The sequence below is a fragment of the Staurois parvus genome, unplaced genomic scaffold (genome assembly GCF_062004578.1).
Source record: "Staurois parvus isolate SC_StPar_1 unplaced genomic scaffold, SC_StPar_1.0 ptg000175l, whole genome shotgun sequence".
Taxonomy (NCBI): Eukaryota; Metazoa; Chordata; class Amphibia; order Anura; family Ranidae; genus Staurois; species Staurois parvus.
This window is the reverse complement of record NW_028317971.1, coordinates 14,574,305-14,595,380: the sequence shown is the minus strand read 5'-3', so window position 1 is coordinate 14,595,380 and position 21,076 is coordinate 14,574,305. Positions and strand designations below refer to the sequence as shown.

Below are 21,076 nucleotides of genomic sequence, written 5' to 3'. Positions count from 1 at the left end.
GACTTGGGCAGCACAGTGATTAAATGGTTAGCACTTCCACCTGGCAGTACTAGGGTCGTTGGTTTGAATCCCAGCCATTGCACCTCCTGCCTGGAGTTTGCATGTTCTCCCTGTGACTGCGTGGGTTTCCTCCAGGTACTCCGGTTTCCTCCCACGCTCCAAAGACATGCTGGTAGGTGTATTGGATCCTGTCTAAAATTGTCCCAAGTATGTGTATGTATGAATGTAAGCTAGGGACCTTAGATTGTACACCCGTTGAGGGTTAGGGACTGGTGTGAATGTACAATATATATATGTAAAGCGCTGTGTAAATTGACAGAACTATATAAGTACCTGAAATAATAATATGACTTTTTTGTTCTCAAAGAGCTGAATTGCAAGATAACAAGACGCAGAAGACTTAGACCGTTCAGATGTCCAAGAACAAAAGGGAGTTGCTTTCCATCCTCCTGCGCAGTCCGAGAAATCCCAATGGCTCTTTCCTCCCAGTAGGAAGATTGCAGGGGTTCCTTTTACGATGGGAAGTCATCATCTCAAATCAGTACATTTTGGGTATTGTCTCCCGAGCATACGACACAGAATTTGCAAAACCCCTTCCAAAAAGATATCTTGTGACAGACATTCCGAAAAATCTTGTCTCCGATCTAGGAACAGATACTTCAGAGGTTGGTTGTACCGGTGCAATTAGAAGAGCAGCAGCAGGGATTCTACACCCATGTATTTCTGTTTGGGAAATCTTTGGGAAAGTTCTTCCTAACTCTCAATTTGAGACCTTTAAACAATGCAGTCCAATACAAACAAATTTTGTATGAACTTTATTATTTTATCAGAAATTGGCTTGTGTAAGGTTGCTACATCACAGCAATCAACCTAAAAGAAGCCTACCTCCACATGCCCAATGACCTTTGATCACGGAAGCTCCATTTGGCCTTTCGTGTGCCCCGCAAATATTCACAAAGGTACTGGCAGACGCCTCTGTGACTAAAGGGAGTAGCAGTGATACCTTATCTTGGATAGTATTTTGTGGCTTCAGAGGAGAAGTTGTGGGAGAAATTGAATCTAGCTCAGAACAATTTAAAAAGTTTGGGCTGGATTTTGAATATCCAAAAGTTTAATCTACAATGTTACTAAACCTAGGACCCTGCATCCACTGTATCTGGTCTCCCACAGTACACACAACATGGAAGTGCAATTATTTTAGTAAATATAAACTGCTAAATACCTTTTCTCCTCAGCAGTTAGAGCAGTCTTGTGACTTCTATCTGTGTCCAGCCCAGCCCTGTCTAAAGCTTGTAGGAGTTTTCTTTCTGTTCTAGGATGGAAATCCCCTGAACTCTGTCTGGACAGTGCTGATTAGCCCTGTGCTGATCACATGCACTCTCCAAAGAAAAAAAAAAACCTCTCTTGCAATATACACCAAACTGAGCATGTGCATGCCTACGGTTCAGTCTGGAGATAAGTGGTGGTCGCTTGAAAAAGGGGAGGAACAGAGAACAAAGGATCAAACAGCCTTTTTACACAATGCAGAGGATTAACCCATAAAGTTCCACAGTGAGCATAATAAGCATACTTTACTGCATATACAGACTGATTTCACCGTTGTGGGTTTAAGAACACTTTAATACCGGTCCAGCAGGTTCTTTTTCTTTACCTTGCTATGTGGGTCTTTTGACAGTTCTTTTTTTCTCCCCATAGCTCAGTATCTTGTCTGCTCAGTGCATTTTTTTCCTGCAAATATAGGTTTCCTTAAATTATTTTTTCTTTAAAGGTGAACTTAACCTTAAATTGTTTGTACAGTTCTTTCTTTAAAACTGCAATGCTTTTTAGCATACCTATATTCCCCATTAAAATAAAAAAGTACAACTCAATAAAAATTTCAAGTGATACTAAGGTGGGCCGCAAATGTAATATACAATTATAAAATATATGTATTATAATAAAAATAAAATATATTTATATATATATATATATATATTATACACACACATGCATTTAAAAGAGAAGTATGGCTTTGTTTTTCCTCCCCAAATTATATTTACTTAGGTCAGGGGTGGGCAATCTGCGACTCTCCAGCTGTTGCAGGACTACAAGTTCTAGCATGCTTCTGCAAGTCATAGCTGTAACTGTCAGTTTTGCAATGTCTCATGGGTCCTGTAGAGTTATGCTTTTAACTTCTGATCTTTGCAATGCCTCATGGGAAATGTAGTTCCACAACAGCTGGAGAGCCACAGGTTGCCCGTCCCTGACCTAGGTGGATGCAGCATTGGTCCGATACTGCATCTGTCCCCTGGCAGCTCTAAGTGTGAGAACTTTGCAATCACATGACTGCTGAGTTCTAACCACCGCTGTGAGCAGAGAAAGGTGACTGTCAGTCACCACTGTCTGCTCTGCTCCCCCCCCCCCCCAGCTCGTCATGTTGGAACAGGAAGGGGACCCAAATTATATTTACCTAGGTGGACGCAGCATCAGTCCAAAAGAGCCAGAAGGGGACATGCAGTAAGTGTGAGAACTCAGCGATCACATGAACGCTGACTTCTCACCACCACTGTTAGCAGAGACTGTCAGTCACCACTGTCTGCGCCGCCCCCCATCCCCCCCGCGCTCACTGGGGCACTGAGCTGTGGAGGGGGAGGGAGCGGCTGGCTCAGGCTCTAAGCAGCCCTCATGATGGAACATAAAGGAGCCATCCCCAAACTGTTCACACAAAGTTGGGAGTATGAAATTGTCCAAAATTTCTTGATAGACAGACATCTTAAGAGTTCCCTTCACTTGAACTAAGGGGCAAGGCCTGACCCCTGAAAAACAACCCCACACCAGAATCCCCCCTCTACCAAACTTTACCCTTGGCACAATGCAGTCAGGCAAGTACCGTTCACCTGGCAAGCGCCAAACCCAGACATGTCCATCGGATTGCCAGAGAAGTGCGATTCATGTCTCTACTGCTCTAGAGTCCAGTGGCGGCGTGCTTTACACCACTGCATCCTACGCTTTGCATTGCACTTGGTGATGTAAGGCTAGGATGTAGCTGCTCGGCCATGGAAACCCATTCCATGAAGCTCTCAACGCACTGTTTTTGTGCTAATCTGAAGGCTACATGAAATCTGAAGGTATTTAGCTATTGACTCTGCAGACAGTTGGCGACTTCTGTGCTTCAGCATGTGTTGATCCCGCTGTCATTTTACGTGGCCTACCACTTCTTGGCTGAGTTGCTGTTGTTCCCAGTTGCTTCCACTTTGTTATAATACCACTAGCAGTTGACCGTGGAATATTTTGTAGCAAGGAAATGTCATGGATGAACGTATTGCACAGGTAGAAACCTATCACAGTACCAAGCTTGAATTCACTGAGCCACTGAGAGCGACCCATTCTTTCACAAATGTTCATAGAAGCAGTCTGCATGCCTACGTGCTTGATTTTATACACCTGTGGTCATGGAGGTGATTGGAATACCTGAATCCTATGATTTGGAGGGGGTGTCCCAATACTTTTGGCAAAATAGTGTATATATTTATTAACATATACATGTCTATTTAATATTTTTATCACATTTAACTCCTTCCTACTGTTGCCTCCTGGCCCTTTAACAGGTTCTAAGTACTGGGTGGTGGGCATTCCAATCATGTGACTGAAGTGGTTGGCAGTCACATGATCAGAAAGATCTAGATCACAAGTATACATTGGTAGCTTTCCGCTACCCTCTCATTACTATGCTGGGAGTGAGCTCTCAGCACAGTAAAGTATTCACCTAGGGGTGCACATATGTGACTGCTTGGTGTTAAAGCCCACCGTCCAAAAGGCCGCATTTATGCGCACGACTGGTGGGAATGGTTAAAGGTGACCTTAATTGTCTGCACATTTCTTTCCTTCAATCCTTTTTCTAAAACTGCAGTTTTTTAGTATACCTATATTCCCCACTAAAATAAGTACAACTCAGTGAATACTTCATGTGATACTAAGTGAACTATGATGGACTTTAATTATATATAGAATTATAAAGTATATAGAACTAAATATATATATATATTAAAAAAAAAACTAAAATAAGCACAACTATATTGATACAGGGGTGTGGAAATTTTTGAAAAAACTACTTGTCCTGGGACTAAATCAGTGTCGCAATCTACTTGTTCTGATTAAAAAAAAGATACATTTGAACCAAAACCGTATTTAAATCTGAGGTGCTTTTAGGAATGTCTCAGGCTTTTAAAATCAAAAGAGGCTTTATAGCAACTTAAACGTGTAATAATTTTAACATCGTGCTGTTTTATCTCCTCTCCTCCCCTCCCTGTCTGTCTCCAGCACCACATCTGGGGACTAGCAGGGAAGAGAGAGACCTTGCAGTTTAGAGCACCGATTGGGTGCTTGTCAGGAAAGGGGAGTGTCCGGCTTATCCTTTATCCCTTTCGCTGCCAGAGCCGTTTTTGCACACGTTTAAAAAATCACTTTAGGCCTGAAGATTACATAAAACCCCAAACATTATATATTTTCTGAAAGCAGACACATTAGAGAATAAAATAGTGGTAGTTCCAAATTTTTATGTCGCATGATATTACCGCAAAATTTCAGTAAATAACACGAGTAAAAAAAAAAAAGCAATAAACTACCCTATTTTTTGTAAAATATAAAAGACGAGGTTGCATCGAGTAAATATATATCCAACATGTCAAATCTTAAATTTGCATTCACCTGTGAAATGGCGATGAACTTCAGTACCCTGTATTTTCTATAGGAGACACTTTTAAAGCCCCTTATAGGTCATCAGTATAGTGTACGGAGGAGGTCTCATGCCAGAATTATTGCTCTCATTCTAGCGTGTGCGGCGATATGTAACATGTATCGCAATGTTTTCATGCGTAGGCGCCCCAGCGTGTGCTTTTACATTTGTATGTGTGTATGTGGGGGGCCGCAACTTTTTTTTGGGGGGGATGTTATGTGCTTGGACGTAACTGTGATGTTTTACAATCCAAAAAGCCATTGGCGGTGAGCAGGTCCCACAGATGGGAAAGCGGAGCATGGGAGACAGTGGGCGGTTCACATGGGGGGGGGGGGGGGGGGAGCAGAGGCTGCCACTGTGTGGAAACAATCAGCGGCAGAGCTGCCACCGGAACACTTCCTCCTGACATTTGCTCCTCTGCTTTTCCACAGCAAGGCTGAAGGATAAAAAAAACCCAAAAACTACCTGCCCAGCACTACATGTCCCAGGCGTCAAGCGATACAAATTCAACATCCCTTTTGATATATTTGATTCTATAAGTGATGACCATGATGGACCACAAATGTAATTATAAAACATATCATTATATATATATTCAGATACAGCTCAAGCAAAAAAAAGAAAAGCAGCAGCACATACAATGATAAGCCTGTTTATGAAGTGCCAGGTGTGACCCTCCCAGAGGAGAGGCACCCAGGCTGTGTCCTCCTCCCCCCGGTGAAGCCCCGTGATTCCTTCACCCATTGGATTGGTTTTGGCGCTACAAAACTTCCTTCCAAACTCCACGACTGCCATCCAGCCCCGCACTACTTTCCTCACACATACACGTGCTGACGTGTCCTTCCTACAACAGCGACCCGGAACGGCAACCCTCCGAGGGGTGGTGCCTCGGCGTCATCCTGAAAGCACTCTATCCCGGCCTGTAGTGGAGCGCACATGCGCGGGTCAGGCGGAGGGGGCGGGTCGATAAATAGCGGCTGTGCAGCGGCGGCGCTCTCTCTGAGTCAGTCAGTGTGAGAAGCACAAGCAGCAGCACCAGCAACTCTCGGCCCCGTCCTCTGTCTCCGTACCGACTGTCACGTCATGGCTTCCTCAGGAGTGCAAACAGCCCAGGCAGCCCCCGCGTTGCAGAGAGGCATCGTGAAGATGGTGAGGAGCGGGTGTGTGGAGGGTGGTTCTGGGGGAAAGGTGGCGGCGGCCAGGTCAGCGCAGTTCAGGTGAGGAGCAGCAGACACGGCAGTCCGGGCTCCGCCATGCCGGGGAAGTTGTGTGAATCGGAGAAAGTTGTGGAGAGTTGTGTGCGGCTGTCTGTTCGCCGTGTCCTGCCGGTCCGAGTACAAAGGAGCAGCGCAGGGATGTGAGCCGTGCTGCCGGGTGACCTGTGCGCCTCTCCAGCTGTTGTGGTCCGCCGCCTCCCTCCTTGCCGCTCATGTGTCCGCTGAACCGTCCTGGTCGCCTCTGCTCGGGACTTCAGGCTGTGGGCTGTGTTGGCGGACTCTTCCTGTCCTCAGCTCTGGTCATCCTTCGGAGGGATCCACAGTGTAACCTCAGGATCAGGCCGGATGGATACATTGTATCTGATTTGTATCTCATTCCTTCCTCTGACTGTTACCAAGTCCAATGCTTCTCTGTACAGAGCTCAGCTGTGCCAGGATCAACAGCTGCCTGCCCTGGGTGACAGCAGCGACTGGATCTGGCAGATCTGCCCGATATTCCCAATGTGTGAGGTCAATCATTCAATGATCTAATTTCTGGCCATTTCTTCACAGCCTCATGGCCAGTGGTTGCTCCCTCTATTGCTGACATCCCCATGGCCAGCACATGACAGCCCTGATGCTGACAGACGACCCCCCCCCCCCCCCATTGCTGGCAGTCTCACAGCCAAGAGTTTCCTCCTCTCAATGACAGCACCATGGCAGATGGCAGCCCCCCAATCTTTGATAGTCCTGTGGCGATGGCTGCACCCCCCAATCTGAGAGTCCTATGGCTAATGACTGTCCTCCCAATCACTGACCGTCCCATGGTTGAGGTCTCTCCTTCCCAATCACTGATAGACCTGCGGTCAAGGGCTGTCTCTATTTGCTGATAGTCCCTTGGCAGAGGTCTGTCACTCCAAATGACAGCCACATGGCCAATGGTTGACCTCCGTTGCTGACAGGCTCATGGCCAAGTGCTTTCCTCCCAATTGCTGAGACACTCATGGCCAAGGGCTATCCCCCCAAAATCTGCTTTGGCCAATGGCTGTTCTCTCCTCCCCCAATTACAAACAGCGCAATAGCAGGTGGCTGTCCTCCCAGTCACTGACAGCCCCATGGCCAATTGCTAACAGGATTGTGGCTGAGGGCTGTCCCCCCCCAAATCTTTGATAGCATTGTGACCAATGGCTGTCTCTCCAGACTCTGAACGGATCATGGCCAAGGGCTGTCCCCCTCCAAATCACTGATAGCCCTTTAGCCAATGGCTGTCCCCCAGTTGCTGACAGGCATGTAACCAAGGGCTTTCCCTTCACAATCTGAAAGCCCTGTGGTTGATGGCTGGCCCTCAATTGCTGACAGGACTGTGACCAAGGGTTATCTCCATTTTCTGACAGCCCAGTGGCCAATTGCTGACAACCCAGTGGCTGATGGCTGCTCTCCCAATTGCTGACAGCCCTGTGGTCAGGGGCTGCCACTCCAATGTGACAGCCTTATGACCAATGCCCTGCCCTACTGCCAACTGCCACCCACCACCCGATGACTAATGGACCCTTCCTGGTGCTGCTGGCTGTCCCCCTATTGCCTACGGACCTATGGCTAGTGGCTTCCTCTCATTGCCTTCATCCCTTCATAGCAACAAAACATGGGGGAAATTCTGTTGCTGCCACAAAATTATTGCTGTACTGCAGTAGAGTTCTCAGTGTGACATCTCTTAAAGTTGACCTTTACTTGTAATTTACCCCATAGCTTCCATCTGACGTACTCTGTTATATATTGGAATTTTTTTAGGCCGGGTGTTGCAGGTATCTTTTTCAGCAGGTACTTTCTTCCATTTTTTTCTTTACCTAGGCAACAAAGTCCCGCTCGGCCTTCCCATAATCTTAAATTCCAGGTGGCTATGGGATTAGTCAACCCCAGCTGGCCAATTTTTGAATGCACATTGGGGAGCCTCCTGTAAATGGTCAGTACGTGACAGCCAGTTCCCAAAAATGAGGTGGCAGCACAGGAACTTCAATGGGCAGTGAAGACTTAATGACTGTGCTGGGCCTCATGAGTTTTTTTTCTGTAGTGTAATTATGACCAAATCAAAGAAAAATGTATAGTTCACTTTCAATAGCATTAACAGTCTGTTTGAGTCCCTCCTGTAACTGAGCTTTATTACCTGGTGATCCAGCCAGTAAGTCTGCTGCTTGTCAGCTTTTAACAGACCAAGCTGTCCTGCAAAGGTGGCAATGTGGGTTGAGACAAAACATCTAACATTCATGGGTGCTTACAATGGTCAGCATTATCTATCTAAAGCCTTTGTCCCAAAATGGTTAAAAAAACACTGCTGCAACTGCTTAAAATTAGTCACAAATGTGAAGTCTGTCTAAATCTGTTAGTCCATCTATCACCACTCTTCACACTGACAATGCTGCTGTCCAAGAGTCTGCAATAGATGCAGTGGTGGAGTAACTACGCACCCTATGACAGGAGGTTACTGGCCGATCAGCAATTGAAAATAAAGGAAGAATACGAAAAAGCAGTAAACACGTCAATGATTGGTAATATTTAATATTACGTCTTTGTTTTTGGGTCTAGTTACGCTAAGTCGGGAACCATAGCTTATGCTTTTTATTAAATTGCATGTAATTTCTCTTTAAGGTAAGCAAAGACTTTCTTTTAAAGTAGAGAACTAAAACAGATATTTGCCATATGTCTCCTTAAAGAGGTTTCTTCATTTCTGTCCTGTAGAATTGACTAGAAGTGAGATGATCTTTCAATGTGACGGTAAGGCTTAGCTCATGCTGTTGGCAGAGGGCTGGCAAATAGCAGTTGATCCACCATACATTATTTTTCAGAGGATGGTAATCTACCGCCCATGTGGAAGATGCATCCATTGGAAGATTTCCCTTTTCATTTGCTTGTTTTCATTCCACATGACATCGATCAGGAGAAAGTAAATCTCTCCAACAAGGACACAGCAGTAAAATCAGACAGGGTTTTTTTTATCCCTACTGCTTTATCCAAGTCTAAATAAAGCCTTTGGTTAATATTTAGGATGGCTATATATGTGGAAATTTCAGGTAGTTTCAATCATTCCATGGGGAATTGTAAATATGTTCCAAAGTAGTCGCCAGAAACAAATTTATCGACTACTGGAATTTGATCTTATTTAAATGTTCAACAAATTGCCCCAGTACAGGTTAATGAAATCAAAACTATGGTAACCTCTTCAAAAGTTATTCTGCTGGGTTCCATCAGGGCAGCCTTTTCTGTAATCCACCATTTCCCATATCTTCTAGGACAGCTACTTGAGAGATTGGCTCAGCCTTCACTAGGAAACACAAAATAAAAAGCCCCTTTCTCCCTCTTAGTATTTGTGTTCCAACCATTCAGGAGTACACTGTCATGTTTTCCCTGGCTTAAATGTGGTTGTTGGGCCCCCTTCAGCCACTTAGAAGCATTTGGCCACTGAAAGCTTAAGGCTGCAGGAGTGGAGGATGTACTGCTGTGGGTTCTAAGCTGTATGTGGGGCCCATACATCAAGCCTGAAGAACTTCACCTCTATGAAGCAACGTAGGAAGGTATCGGGTAGCATTGTAGCATCCTGGGTGTGTGTTATATTGGGGTCCACGCTTACTTCCTAAGGTAAGCCCATAGCAAGTGATTTTTGATTTAGGTTTTTGAGCCCTGAGCAAGGCTTTTCTACACATTTAAGGTAGTCTAACTTGCTGAGAATGTGGAGGTTGTGTGATCAAGATTTCTGTTCATATAGCAAGCTTTGTATGAGATGCATCATGCTAATAACAGGATTAGAATCTTCCATTTGCATAAGGGATTTTGAGGGCTTTGGTTTCTTACCTTGTAATGTTGGACTCATGGTGGCTGCAATTCTAATGTTGTGGCTGATGTCCATCCTGTTTCAGCAGGGGTACAGGCAACTTCTTGTTTCGGGTCACAGGCATGCCTTGCCATTTCTGGGTGAACTACAAATGTTTTATGAAACAAACGCCTCTTCCACAGTTGTAATCTGCTAATGCCTTTCACTTGTACAAACCCTAGACTGGAAGGCTCAGGGATCATGGCATTTGTAATTTATTCAGAGGAGGTGTCAGTCTTTAGCCCAGCCTTTCTCAACCAGGGTGCCCAGGAACTTGGGGTGCCTTCAGGCTTTTTCAAGGGTGCCTTGGCAAAATGTTTAAAAACTGCCCAAAAATTGTATACAAGCCAGCAGGTGGATCAAGCCTGCCTTTTAGTTACACAAAGCCATAGGCTTTCACTGTGCACTTTTACAACCTGCCAGCTGCTGGCATCCTAACAACCAGTTTACATCATTAGTTGAGTACGTTGGGCGCCTGCACAGCATCCTTGTTTGCCCCTCTCTATCAGCACTGAGGTCATATTAGCTGACGTAGGGAGAGAAACTGAAGGAGAAGAGGAACATTGTAATACTAGACAGTACCAGTGTGCAAAAGTGTATTTGCTTTGGAAGAATAAATCACCTCTAGCACTGGGTGTCCTACACGTGTGGATGTTGCTGTTTGGGTAAAACTATTGGAATAATTTTTTTACATTTTAAACTGGGTGCCCTGATATTGTCCAAAAATTTAAAGGGTGCCCTGACTGAAAAAGGGTTGAGAAACACTGCTTTAGCCCACAGAGGTCATTCATTTACCTGTGTAGTGGAAAGAAGCATGCCTTGTTTCAAATAACTGATGCTGTTATGTGTAGATTTATTCTACTATGAACTCTACAGACTACAAATTACATGATGAATCTACATGGTAAATATACAACCCTCATTCCAAAAAAGTTGGATGCTAAAAAAAGTTTAACCACCACCTGTCCAGCAGTTGTATATAAACGGCCGGATGGTGGCAGTGCAGGGTCAGGTGGCTGTTTATAAATGGCCTCCCCGCACCCTGCTTGTGCGTGCTCCCTGGGAGCGCACAGCACTGCGATCCGGTGCCCGCTGTGTCCTCCGGACACAGTGGAACACCGATCATCAGACGGGACCTCTGTGCGAAGTCCCGATCATGTGATCACTGATTGGCCAATCAGTGATCACATGCAGAGTAGTAAGCAAGATGTCACTTCTGACATCATTGCTTACTACGTGTGAAATCTGTGAATCATCAGAGGTCACATGGTACAAGGCTATTCACAACAGCCTTGTACCATGTGACAAGCTGTGACCAATCACAGCTCACACAGTAGTTCTCAATGGCTGCAAGAATGCAGCTATAGAGGAGAAATGATTGATTTTACAGCCTTTATGGGTGTAAAAGCAATCAGTGTAAAGAAAAAAAAAATCACCCCCCACAAGTAGTGTCACCATGGTGACACTGTACTGCTAGGGTGACAGTATGTAAAAAAAGTAAAAAAGTTTAAAAATGATCATTTTTGGTTATAAACTAATTTGTTTTTTGTTTTTGTTTTTTTTTACTAAAAAGATGACGGATTACATTTTGGCCAAGATTTATGATGAAATACTATTTGCAAAATTTTATAAGAAAAACCCTTTTTCAAAATTTTTGGACTTTTTCATTTACATAGCAAAAAAAAAAAATCCCAGTGGTGAATAAATACCACCAAAATAAACCTTTCTGTCTCAAAAAAAGCTAAAAATGTCATATGGGTACAGTGTTGCATGACCACGCAATTGTCATTCAAAGTGTGATAGCACTGAAAATTGGCCTGGACAGGAAGGGGCTAAAAGTGTCTGGACTGGAAGTGGTTAAACTGAGAAGGTAGTTTTGAAATTGGCAGCAATGCGTCTCATATTTGGGTTAGGGCCAAGTTTATACGCTGTAGCATCCCCTCTTTTAATAACTCTGTAAACATCTGGGAACTGAGACCAGTTGATGGAGTTTTGACATAGTAATGTTGTCCCATTCTCACATTGATATTGGATTTTAACTGTTCTACAGTCTTGGGTTTGTTTTCTTTCGTTTCAAGATGCACCAAATATTTTCAATAGGTGAAAGGTCTGGACAGCAGGCCAGTTAAGCACTTTTTTTTTTTTTTTTGGGCATAGATGCAGTAATGTGATTTAGCATCGTCCTGCTGAATTATGCAAGGCCATCCCTGAAAGATTTTCTGGATGGGAGCATATGCTGCTCTAAAACCTAGATATAGCTTTCAGCATTGATGGTGTCTTTTCAGATGTGCAAGCTGCCCATTCCATATGCACGAATACAGCCCCTAACCATCAGAGGCACAGGCGTTTAAACTGAGCGCTGAAAAGCCATAAGGTCCTTCTCCTCTAGTCTGGAGGATGCGGCGCCCATGGTTGCTAAAAATGTCAAACTTTGAAATTTCTTCTGACCACAGAACAGTTTTCCACTTTGCAACAGACAATTTTGAATGAACTTTGACCCAGAGAAGACAGTGCTGTTTCTTGATCATGTTTGCATGATGGCGCTTTACCTTGCATTTTTAGAGGTCATGTGACCTGTGTTCAGCCAGTGTTTTTAGAAGTATTCCTGAGCCTATCACGCCTGGTTTTACTGCAGTGCCATCTGAGGGCTTGAAGGTCAGTCATCCAGTATTGCGCTTCAGCCTTGTCTTTTGCGCACAGTTTCTCGAAATCTCATTCTATATTGTAGATATATTTAAAGTCTCTGCAATTTACTTTTTGAAATCGTACAATCTGAGAAAAGCTGCATCTAAATGAACTTCTGCCCATCTTTACTTCTGAGACACTCTGACTCCAAGATGCTCTTATGTTCAGTCATGTTCCTGAGCTGCTGTCAATTAGCCTAATTGGTTGCAAAACAGTTTTGTTGCCCTCTCAACGTGAGACCTGTTGCTGCCATCAGTTTTGAAATTGCCTTATTTTTGGTACTCTAAAATTGTACCTCATCTCAGTTTAAACATGTGATATATTTTCTATTGTGAATAAAATGTATTTGAGGTTTGCAATTCATTTCATTCTGTTTATGTAGATTTTATACAGCGTTCCAACTTTTTGGAATTGGGTTTCATATCTTAGGTGAAAGGCAGGTAGGTAAATTTATAATGGCTTTAAGGGTAGGTGGGGTCCTGGCAAAAAGAATTTGCATACATTCATAATAAATTCCTACAGTTTGTTGCCCAGTAGCCTTAAGGCGCCAGAGGTGGCCCTTTCAGGGTTTATGGAAATTCGATTAGCAAGGAATCTACCCAACATCTAGTCATATATAGTGGTCCCATTTTTAAGGGCTCAGTGCCTCCTAGAGTACCATGGCCTGGTTTGGAGACACTATTATTTCAGTTTATATTTATTCTGCTCTTTACCTGCTAGATTTATAGCACATTCAGAGTCAATGGCTGCTACAGTAGCAAAGAGGCAGGAGCTTTGTGGGAAGAATTCTTCAAGACTGTGATACGGTCCTCAAGTCACTTGGAATTATCTAGCCAGGACTTCTTCTTTAGAGGGCAGGTGTCAGGCATTAGTTCCTCCCCTTCCCCAAAGTATGTTTACTTATTTATTCTCCAGTAGCTGCAGGGTGGTTTTGATTTAAATCACTAGTGAAAAGGCTCGATTTAAATCATCATTTTTAAAGAGTAATTGTCATCTCTGTCCTGAGTGGCTCCTCCTCTGACCCGCTGTTGACTCAGTCCCATTTTCTTCAACCACTTGCCGCCCTTAGGATTTACCCCCCTTAAAGACCAGGCCTCTTTTTGCTACTCGGCCCTGCACTAATTCAACTGATAATTGCGCGGTCATGCAATGCTGCACCCAAACGAAATTTACGTCCTTTTTTTACACAAATGGAGCTTTCTTTTGGTGGTATTTGATCACCTGTGCGCTTTTTATTTTTCACGCTATAAACAAAAAGACCAAAAATTTTGAAGAAAAACGATGTTTTTTACTTTCAGCTATAAAAAATATATAGTAAACTCAAAGCTGGTTATAAATTTAGGCCAAAATGTATTCTGCTACATGTTTTTGGTAAAAAAAAGTGTATATTGATTGCTTTGTGTGAAAGTTATAGCGTCTACAAACTATGGTATAGATACTGCAATTTACGCCATTTTTTTGCTATACAGCGCTGCGCTAGTTTAACAGACAATTGCACGGTCATACAATACGGTACATAAATGAAATTTATGTCCTTTTTTTCACACAAATATAGCTTTCTTTCTGTGGTATTTGATTGCCTGTGCGGTTTTATTTTTTGCGCTATAAAAAAAGCTGACAATTTTGAGGAAAAAAACATTTTGGACTTTTTGCTATTAAACATGTCCAGTAAAAAAAATTTAAAAATCAAATTTCGTCATAAATTTCATCCAATGCATTCTGTGACATGTCTTTGCTAAAAAAAAAAAAAACCCCAATATGTGTAAATTGGTTTACGTGAAAGTTATACCGTTTACAAATGGCGGGAAAGATACTCGGATTTTAAATTTTTAAATTTTTTTTTTTTTATACTAATGTGGCGATCAGTGACTTATGGCAGGACTGCGGGACTTCAGTGGACATTCTGACACGGGGGGGGGGGGGGGGGAGAGACTGACTTGGGGTCACTGACATCCCTAGTGACACCAATAGTGTTCAGTGCAAAAAAAACCACTGACACTGTACTAATGGCACTGGAGAGGAAACGGTTAACTTTTTTATGCACTGCAAGGGTTAACTGTGTGAGGGGAGTGTTTTACTAGGAGGCGGGGTGTGTACTGCACGGGACAAGCTAAACGGGAGAGATAAACTCTTCTCCTGGTCAGGAGGAGCTGTCAGGGAACTGACAGAAAGCAGAGCTACTGCAGCCCTGCTCTCTGTCAGTGATTGCTGCTAATCGGCGGGACACAGCCGGTAATGACCGGCCGTGACCCGGCGACTGACACCCGCGGCCGGGATTGGCGGTGCAGGTAGGGCGGCGGCGAGCCTCGTGCGCGCCCCCTACCTGTTTTGCAAAAGCGCGGTTTAAAACGTGCATTTGCCCAGCCGTGTCGCCCTGCTGCCGTATTTCTATAGTGGCTGAGCTGCAAGTGGTTAATGGGACGGCTGGTAATGCAGCAGTGACATATCAAGGTGAGCGTTGTGGCGGCAGCAGGTGAGTGGATGCCCGCTAACAAGCGCTGCCATGAGGGATCTAAAATGACAGGTGCTCTTTAAATGTAAGGAATCCGACTCATTCTTGCTGGTAGAATCTTTAATTTTTGCAAACCAAATAAGCAGTCAGGCTAGCAAAACAGCTATCAGAACAGATTTTAGGTTAATCACATAGTTAAACTACTCTAATTCTTTGTTTTTTTTTTCTCATGGTTACTGTGCAATTGTGTGCATCAATGCAGTGCAAGTTCTCAGCTTGGATTCATTGAATGAGTTGACCAAAAATGTAAATATTGCAGAATATACAGCTCATACTACATAACTAAGCCTCATTTCATGCTGCATAGTCTAAATTATTAATGCAATTTAAATAGAGAACTATCTTTTAGATAGATTTTTACTCCAAAAGCATTTTATTAAAATAAATTTGCTAAAAATCCGATTTAACCACTTGCTGACCGCAGATAGCCGAATGACAGCTTCACGGAGGCCGGCCAGTTCTGGGAGGGTGTCATGACGTCCTCCGAGAACGCACCCTCCCAGGGGCACACACCCGGCATTCTCCATGATCGCTGTCCTACGGACACATCTGATCACGTGATGTGGTAAAAGGCCAATCTTTTACCACGTGATCAGCCGTGTCCAATGACACAGATCACTGGTAAATTCAGTTGCTGGTTATTGGCTGCACTTTCCTCATGCTGTTACAACGTGAGGAAAGTACTGCCGATAACCGGCAATTGTCGGACGGATCGACACTGATCATTAGGGCACTGATCAATGCTGCCAGTCAGTGCCCATCAGTGCTGCGTATCAGTGCAGCCTCAACGCACATCAGTGAAGGAGAAAAATTATCTGTTTGCAAAATTTTATAATAGAAACAAAGAAAAACTTTTGTTTTCAAAGTTTTAGCTTTTTTTTGTTTATAATGAATAAAAACACCCAGTGGCGAGTACATACCACCAAAAGAAAGCTCTATTTGTGTGAAAAAAATTAAAAATTCATATGGGTTACTGTATTGTCCCCCACTATAATGTACAGCGCTGAGCAAACCTTTTGGCACTATATACTGTATAATAATATGGGTGCAGTGCTGCATGACCGCACAATTGTCACTCAAAGTGCAACAGCACTGAAAGCTGAAAATTGGCCTGGGCACGAAGGGGGTATACCGGTAAAGTGCCCGATAGGCAAGTGGTTAAATTTAAAAAAAATCATGATTTTTTTTTCTGTAATCGATTTTTATCCATCCTGAGTAACTGTCCTGGATGATTTGGGAACACCTTGGTTACACTTACCAGCACTGGTATTTGCGACTCTTCTGGGACAGCGTTCCTTTTCCCACCCAATGCCAAAATGGTTTTCAGTTTAATGTAATGGTGCTTGTAATTGCTTTTTTAAAAAAAAAAAAATTCCTCACCCGTACATTGTTAAAGGTTCTTTAAATTAAGAATAGGGGGGGGCTTTTCAATCTTTCTGGTGTTTACAGTTAAAGGCAGCGCCATTCACCTCCCAAGTTGAACTTCTGCTTTGCATAAGTGTTAAAAAATTTTTCTAGCTGAAAATGTGCTAAAATCAATTTTGGCAATCAAAAACACAAACCTTAGAGAATGCCTACTGGATCTAAAAGAAAACCATATTGATTTAATATTTGTAAATTTTCTATTGTGACTTTTTGTGAAACAGCATAAATTGAAGATAGGAAAAATTAAGCACTGTAGTGCCTTGTTACACTGTAGTGCATTTTTACAACAGTATGAGTTTTTCTCACAGTAACCTGTCTCTACTGATGTGACTGGGCCCTGGACCAAAACACTTAGGCTACTTTAACATTGCTCTGTATGAAAAGTGCATCAAAAACACGTATTTTTGCTACGGTTTTCCAGTGTTGCGTTAACTTTAATGCAACAGTTAATGCGTTTTTGCTGTGTTTGTATTGCATTTTTCCCCCATATCACTTCATTATTTTATTGCAGTTTTCGTGCAATTTCCAGTAGCACTATTGATGCAACTTTAGAAGTTCTCAAGCCTGGGTTCACTGAATTGCATGACTAGTATTCAAGTAGGCAATGGTCGATATCCCTTGCTTTCCCTGTATGGTTTTGTGGTGGTTGTCTGGGACCCCTTGGAGTGGGTCCTTGTTGGCTCGTCCTTTGGTACAATGGTTAATTGTTTGCTTCTGTTACTGGCTGGGTTTAGTGATGGAACCTTGTGCTTCCCTCAGGGGTCTTTGTTTTCAGGCTAAGGGTCCAGTATAGCATAGAGAAAGATGAGCTAACTTCCAGTAAGAGGTGTCCCAGATGTGCTGCCAGGATACCTTCAAGCTATGCTAAGCCCCTCTGTAGTGCATGCATTGGATCATTGCGTAAAGTCCGCTGCTCTCCATCCAAAGTTTTTTCTTCTGTTGAAGATGAAATGGTTTTCATCTTTCATACCTTTTGTATGCTCCTTAGAGATGCAAGCTTCAGCTAGGCCAACCAATTAGTATGCTGTGATGTCCTCAGACATGTTGCGTCTGGATAAGGTGATCTCGTCTGTGAAAGTGATCACAGCAGGAAATAGCAACTTAGGTTTCCTTGGATCACTCCAGTCTAGAGGACCAGGTTACATAAGGAAGAGAATTAAAATTTTAATCTTTGAAAATACTCAGGAGAACAAGAATATAGGTGTCCGTTTATGAACCAGCGGTAATAGATCGCTGCTCAGTTCTCTGGCATTCTTGGAGAACACAGTTCTCCTGTGAATGCAGTTTATGAAGCAGTTCTCCGAACGAAGGGAGAACAGTCTCCAAACGCTGGAGAACAGTCTACAAACTCTGGAAAACGGCTCATTTTACTATAATCTTTCTCGATTACAGTAAAAGATCAGTTTACTAAACAGAGGTAAATTATCTCTGCTTAGTTTTCGGTCCCTCTGATTCTCCATCTCTGGGCTGGAGAATCTGTAGGGAGAACACAGATCTCCAGAGAAGGGCTGAACATGATCTCCTGAGTGTCATGAACTGTGAATGACCAGAGAATAGCTGAGATCTGTTGAATCACAGCTATTCTGTGTGTCATAAACGGACACCTTGATTAGCAGGGGATATAATATGAGGAAGACTTCTACAGTCTATGCAGAATCTTGTGCAACAAACCTCCAGCTGCTGAATTGGATACTCATTCTGATTGCAGACAATCACAGCTATTCTCTGTGTCATAAACGGACACCATAGTACTTTATTTTTCTCTAAACCCAAGAGACCATTGTCTGGCAGGAGATCATTAAAGCGATTGTAAAGGCTTAAATGTTTTTTTCTAAAAAAGTTTATACTTACCTGCTGTGTGCAGTGGTTTTGCACAGAGCAGCCCAGATCCTTCTTTTCTCGGGTCCTCCGCAGGCTCTGCTGGCTAATCCTTCCTGTCTGTGCCCCGACAGCAGGCAGCTTGCTATGAGGGCACCCACTGCTCCATGTCCATTCACACACGGAGCACCCCCTCTGCTCTTTGGCTGACTGGCTGTGATTGACAGCAGCGGGAGCCAATAAGAGGGAGTCCTGGGATGGCTGAGACTTCGTTGCACATCGCTGGATCGAGAGGGGCTTAGGTGAGTATTAAGGGGGCTGGGGGGCTGCTGCGCAGAGAAGGTTTTTTACCTTCATGCATAAAATGATGAAGGTAAGAAGTCTTGAGCCTTTACAACCACTTTAAAGCAAGAGGACTATCAGAAGGGGTGGCTCAGGCCCTAATGCAGTAATCCTGTTACAAGGAAGGTTTGTAAGAGGGTTTGGTGTAAGTTTAATTCCTGGTTATTAGTAAAAGGTTTTCTATGGAAAAAGCATTCATATGAAGAGGGGCAGGGGAGGATCAAACTAGGATGCTGTGCTGGCAGCTGACATCATCCTTATCAACTGATGTCATTGGTTGTCAGGTGGCTAGAAGTTCGTAATGGTGCACAATGAAAACTTGTGACTTTGTGTAACTAAAAGGCAGGCTTGTTCTACCCGCTGGCTTAAATAAATTTTTGTGTAATTTTTAGATATTTTTCCAAGGCCCCCTTGAAGAAACCTCATGGCACCCCTCGAGAGGCTGATTTTATATTACTGTGGTCCTTTTCAGATTGTCTGGATCTTCTACCCCAAGGGTCAGTGTTCCATTTTACTACCTGGTCACTGGCTTAAATTGCATGGCTATTAAAGCCATGGTCTAGTCAATAGTTGAGGCTCCAGCTTCCTCGCCTGGGTTTTATCTTGGTGCAGCTTCAGAAATGTGGCTAATGCAGTCGCTAATGGGGATGGCCCTGGCAGCTTGGCATTTGCGCATGCCCTCCACCGCCTCCCCATATCTTGGCCACATCTGAATATGGGTTGGACACATCCACAAAAAAGCAGTGTCTCTTCAGAGCGCATTGCATGTTGGGAATCTGGTGCTAAATCATTCTGTAGTGTAAGTGAAGAGGATGTAGCTTGCTGATAGAGTGCATGCGTGCTGCATCTGAGGCCCCAGGTTCAGTCCCTGAAATCTCCAGCCTTTGCTTTAAGCAGAGCCTAGTTGCCTTACTGATTTGGCTGGTTAAGTCTGATAATGAATGAGACTCCCCCATGCTAACTAGTTAAGCCACATGAGATTAAAAAGACATGTAATGCATTACCAGCTCTTGATTTTGTGGGTAGTGATGCATGGCTGTTGGTAGTGAAGCAATCTTTTTTTTTTTTTTTTAATGCTTTTTACATGTCTATAGCTGCACACATGCTACTCTGAAGGACTAGCATGTGCCTACCCTTCACCAACAGGTGTGGGTAACCTGCCCAACCTAGCTTGTGATAAAAATCAGATTACATTTTCCGTGAGTGAGGAATTGCTAATTTGTGGGTCAGAAGCTCGCTTTTTAAGTATACTTTAATGAAAAACCTTTTTAGTTTTTTTGATAGTGGAGATGGATTAGAAGACCTGCCAGTTTTTATTGCTGTCTCACCCTCTGTCCTGTTTACCAATATCATTGAAAGTAAAAGAAAATCCTTTGTTTTTGGTTTGTCCAGAAAAGTAATAGGGGGAAATATTCCAATGGGGATACTAGTTCTGGTGACCTGGGGGGCCCCCACGAGATTCCTTTTGCAGAGATATCTTCTCACTTCCTCTTTGGCTATGAGACAGGAAGTGAAGGGAAATCTCACCAATGAGACAAAGATGGCAAAAATAAACCTTACAGGGGTTGTATCCCTCCCTTTATCTAAAATGAAAAAGTTTTGCTTATGCTGTACTTATACTTTAAGTCTCTGCCCATTGTACACCCATCGGGGTCAGCAATAACACTGGGGGAACGCCAGGGAAACTATCAAAATTGTTTAGAGGAAGCAGAAGTAAAAATTGATCACCATAGATGTCAGGCTGGGAGGAGTGCTAGTGGACAACCAGGGCATATGGAACTGGAACTAGAGCGGTCGTATCGGTGCGGAGCCCCACAGATTTCTAAAGTAGTGCGTGCACTACTTTTGTTGTGATTTGCATAGACATCTGTGTCAGGTGTCTTGCAAATCGCAATGAAATCGGCATAGCAGAGCCATACAAAGCAGTGTGCTTACAGTGAAGCACACACAGCAAACATTGTGAAACAGCAAAGTTAACCCTTTGATCGCCCCAGATGTTAACCCCTTCCTGCTTAGTGCCATTAGTGGCAATTCTTTTTATTTGATTTTGAGAAAAAAAACATTTTTGACTTTATACATGTCCAATAAAAAAATAAAATTGTCATAAATGTAGGCCAAAATATATTCTGATACATGTCTTTGCTAAAAAAAAAAAAAATCCCAATATGTGTAAATTGGTTTACTTGAAAGATATAGCGTTTACAAATGGTGGTATATATACTGGAATTTTTTTTTTTTTTACTAGTAATGGCGGCGATCAGTGACTTATAGCAGGACTATGGCAGGCATTCTGACACTGGGGGGAACTGACTTGGTGTCACTGTCATCCCCATTGACACCAATACAGTGATCAGTGCTAATAAAAAGCACTAACACTGTACTGATGGCACTGGGCAGTAAGGGGTTAACATGTGGAGTGATCAAAAGGTTAACTGCTGTGATTGTTTTCACTGTAAGCACACTGCTTTTTATGGCTCTGCTATGCAGAGCCATACAAGGCAGTGTGCAGGAGCTGACAGGGG

The 21,076-nt window shown here is 43.3% G+C and overlaps 1 protein-coding gene and 1 long non-coding RNA gene across 2 annotated transcripts in view; one reads left to right on the top strand and one right to left on the bottom strand.

The window, feature by feature from the left end:
- Positions 1-1,556: 1,556 nt before the first annotated feature.
- On the bottom strand, positions 1,557-5,855 carry LOC149462442 (uncharacterized). The gene is made up of 2 exons (XR_016312661.1): positions 5,354-5,855; positions 1,557-1,728 (listed from the first exon to the last, which is right to left on the bottom strand). It is a non-coding gene; the product is annotated as an uncharacterized LOC149462442 (long non-coding RNA).
- The window catches only part of SND1 (staphylococcal nuclease and tudor domain containing 1), a 987,097-nt gene continuing 971,701 nt past the window's right edge, over positions 5,681-21,076 (top strand). Inside the window, exon 1 of the mRNA XM_089676965.1 lies at positions 5,681-5,863. Coding sequence (XP_089533091.1) covers positions 5,798-5,863 — 66 coding nt within the window. The 5' untranslated portion in view covers positions 5,681-5,797. The remainder of the gene's footprint in view (positions 5,864-21,076) is intronic.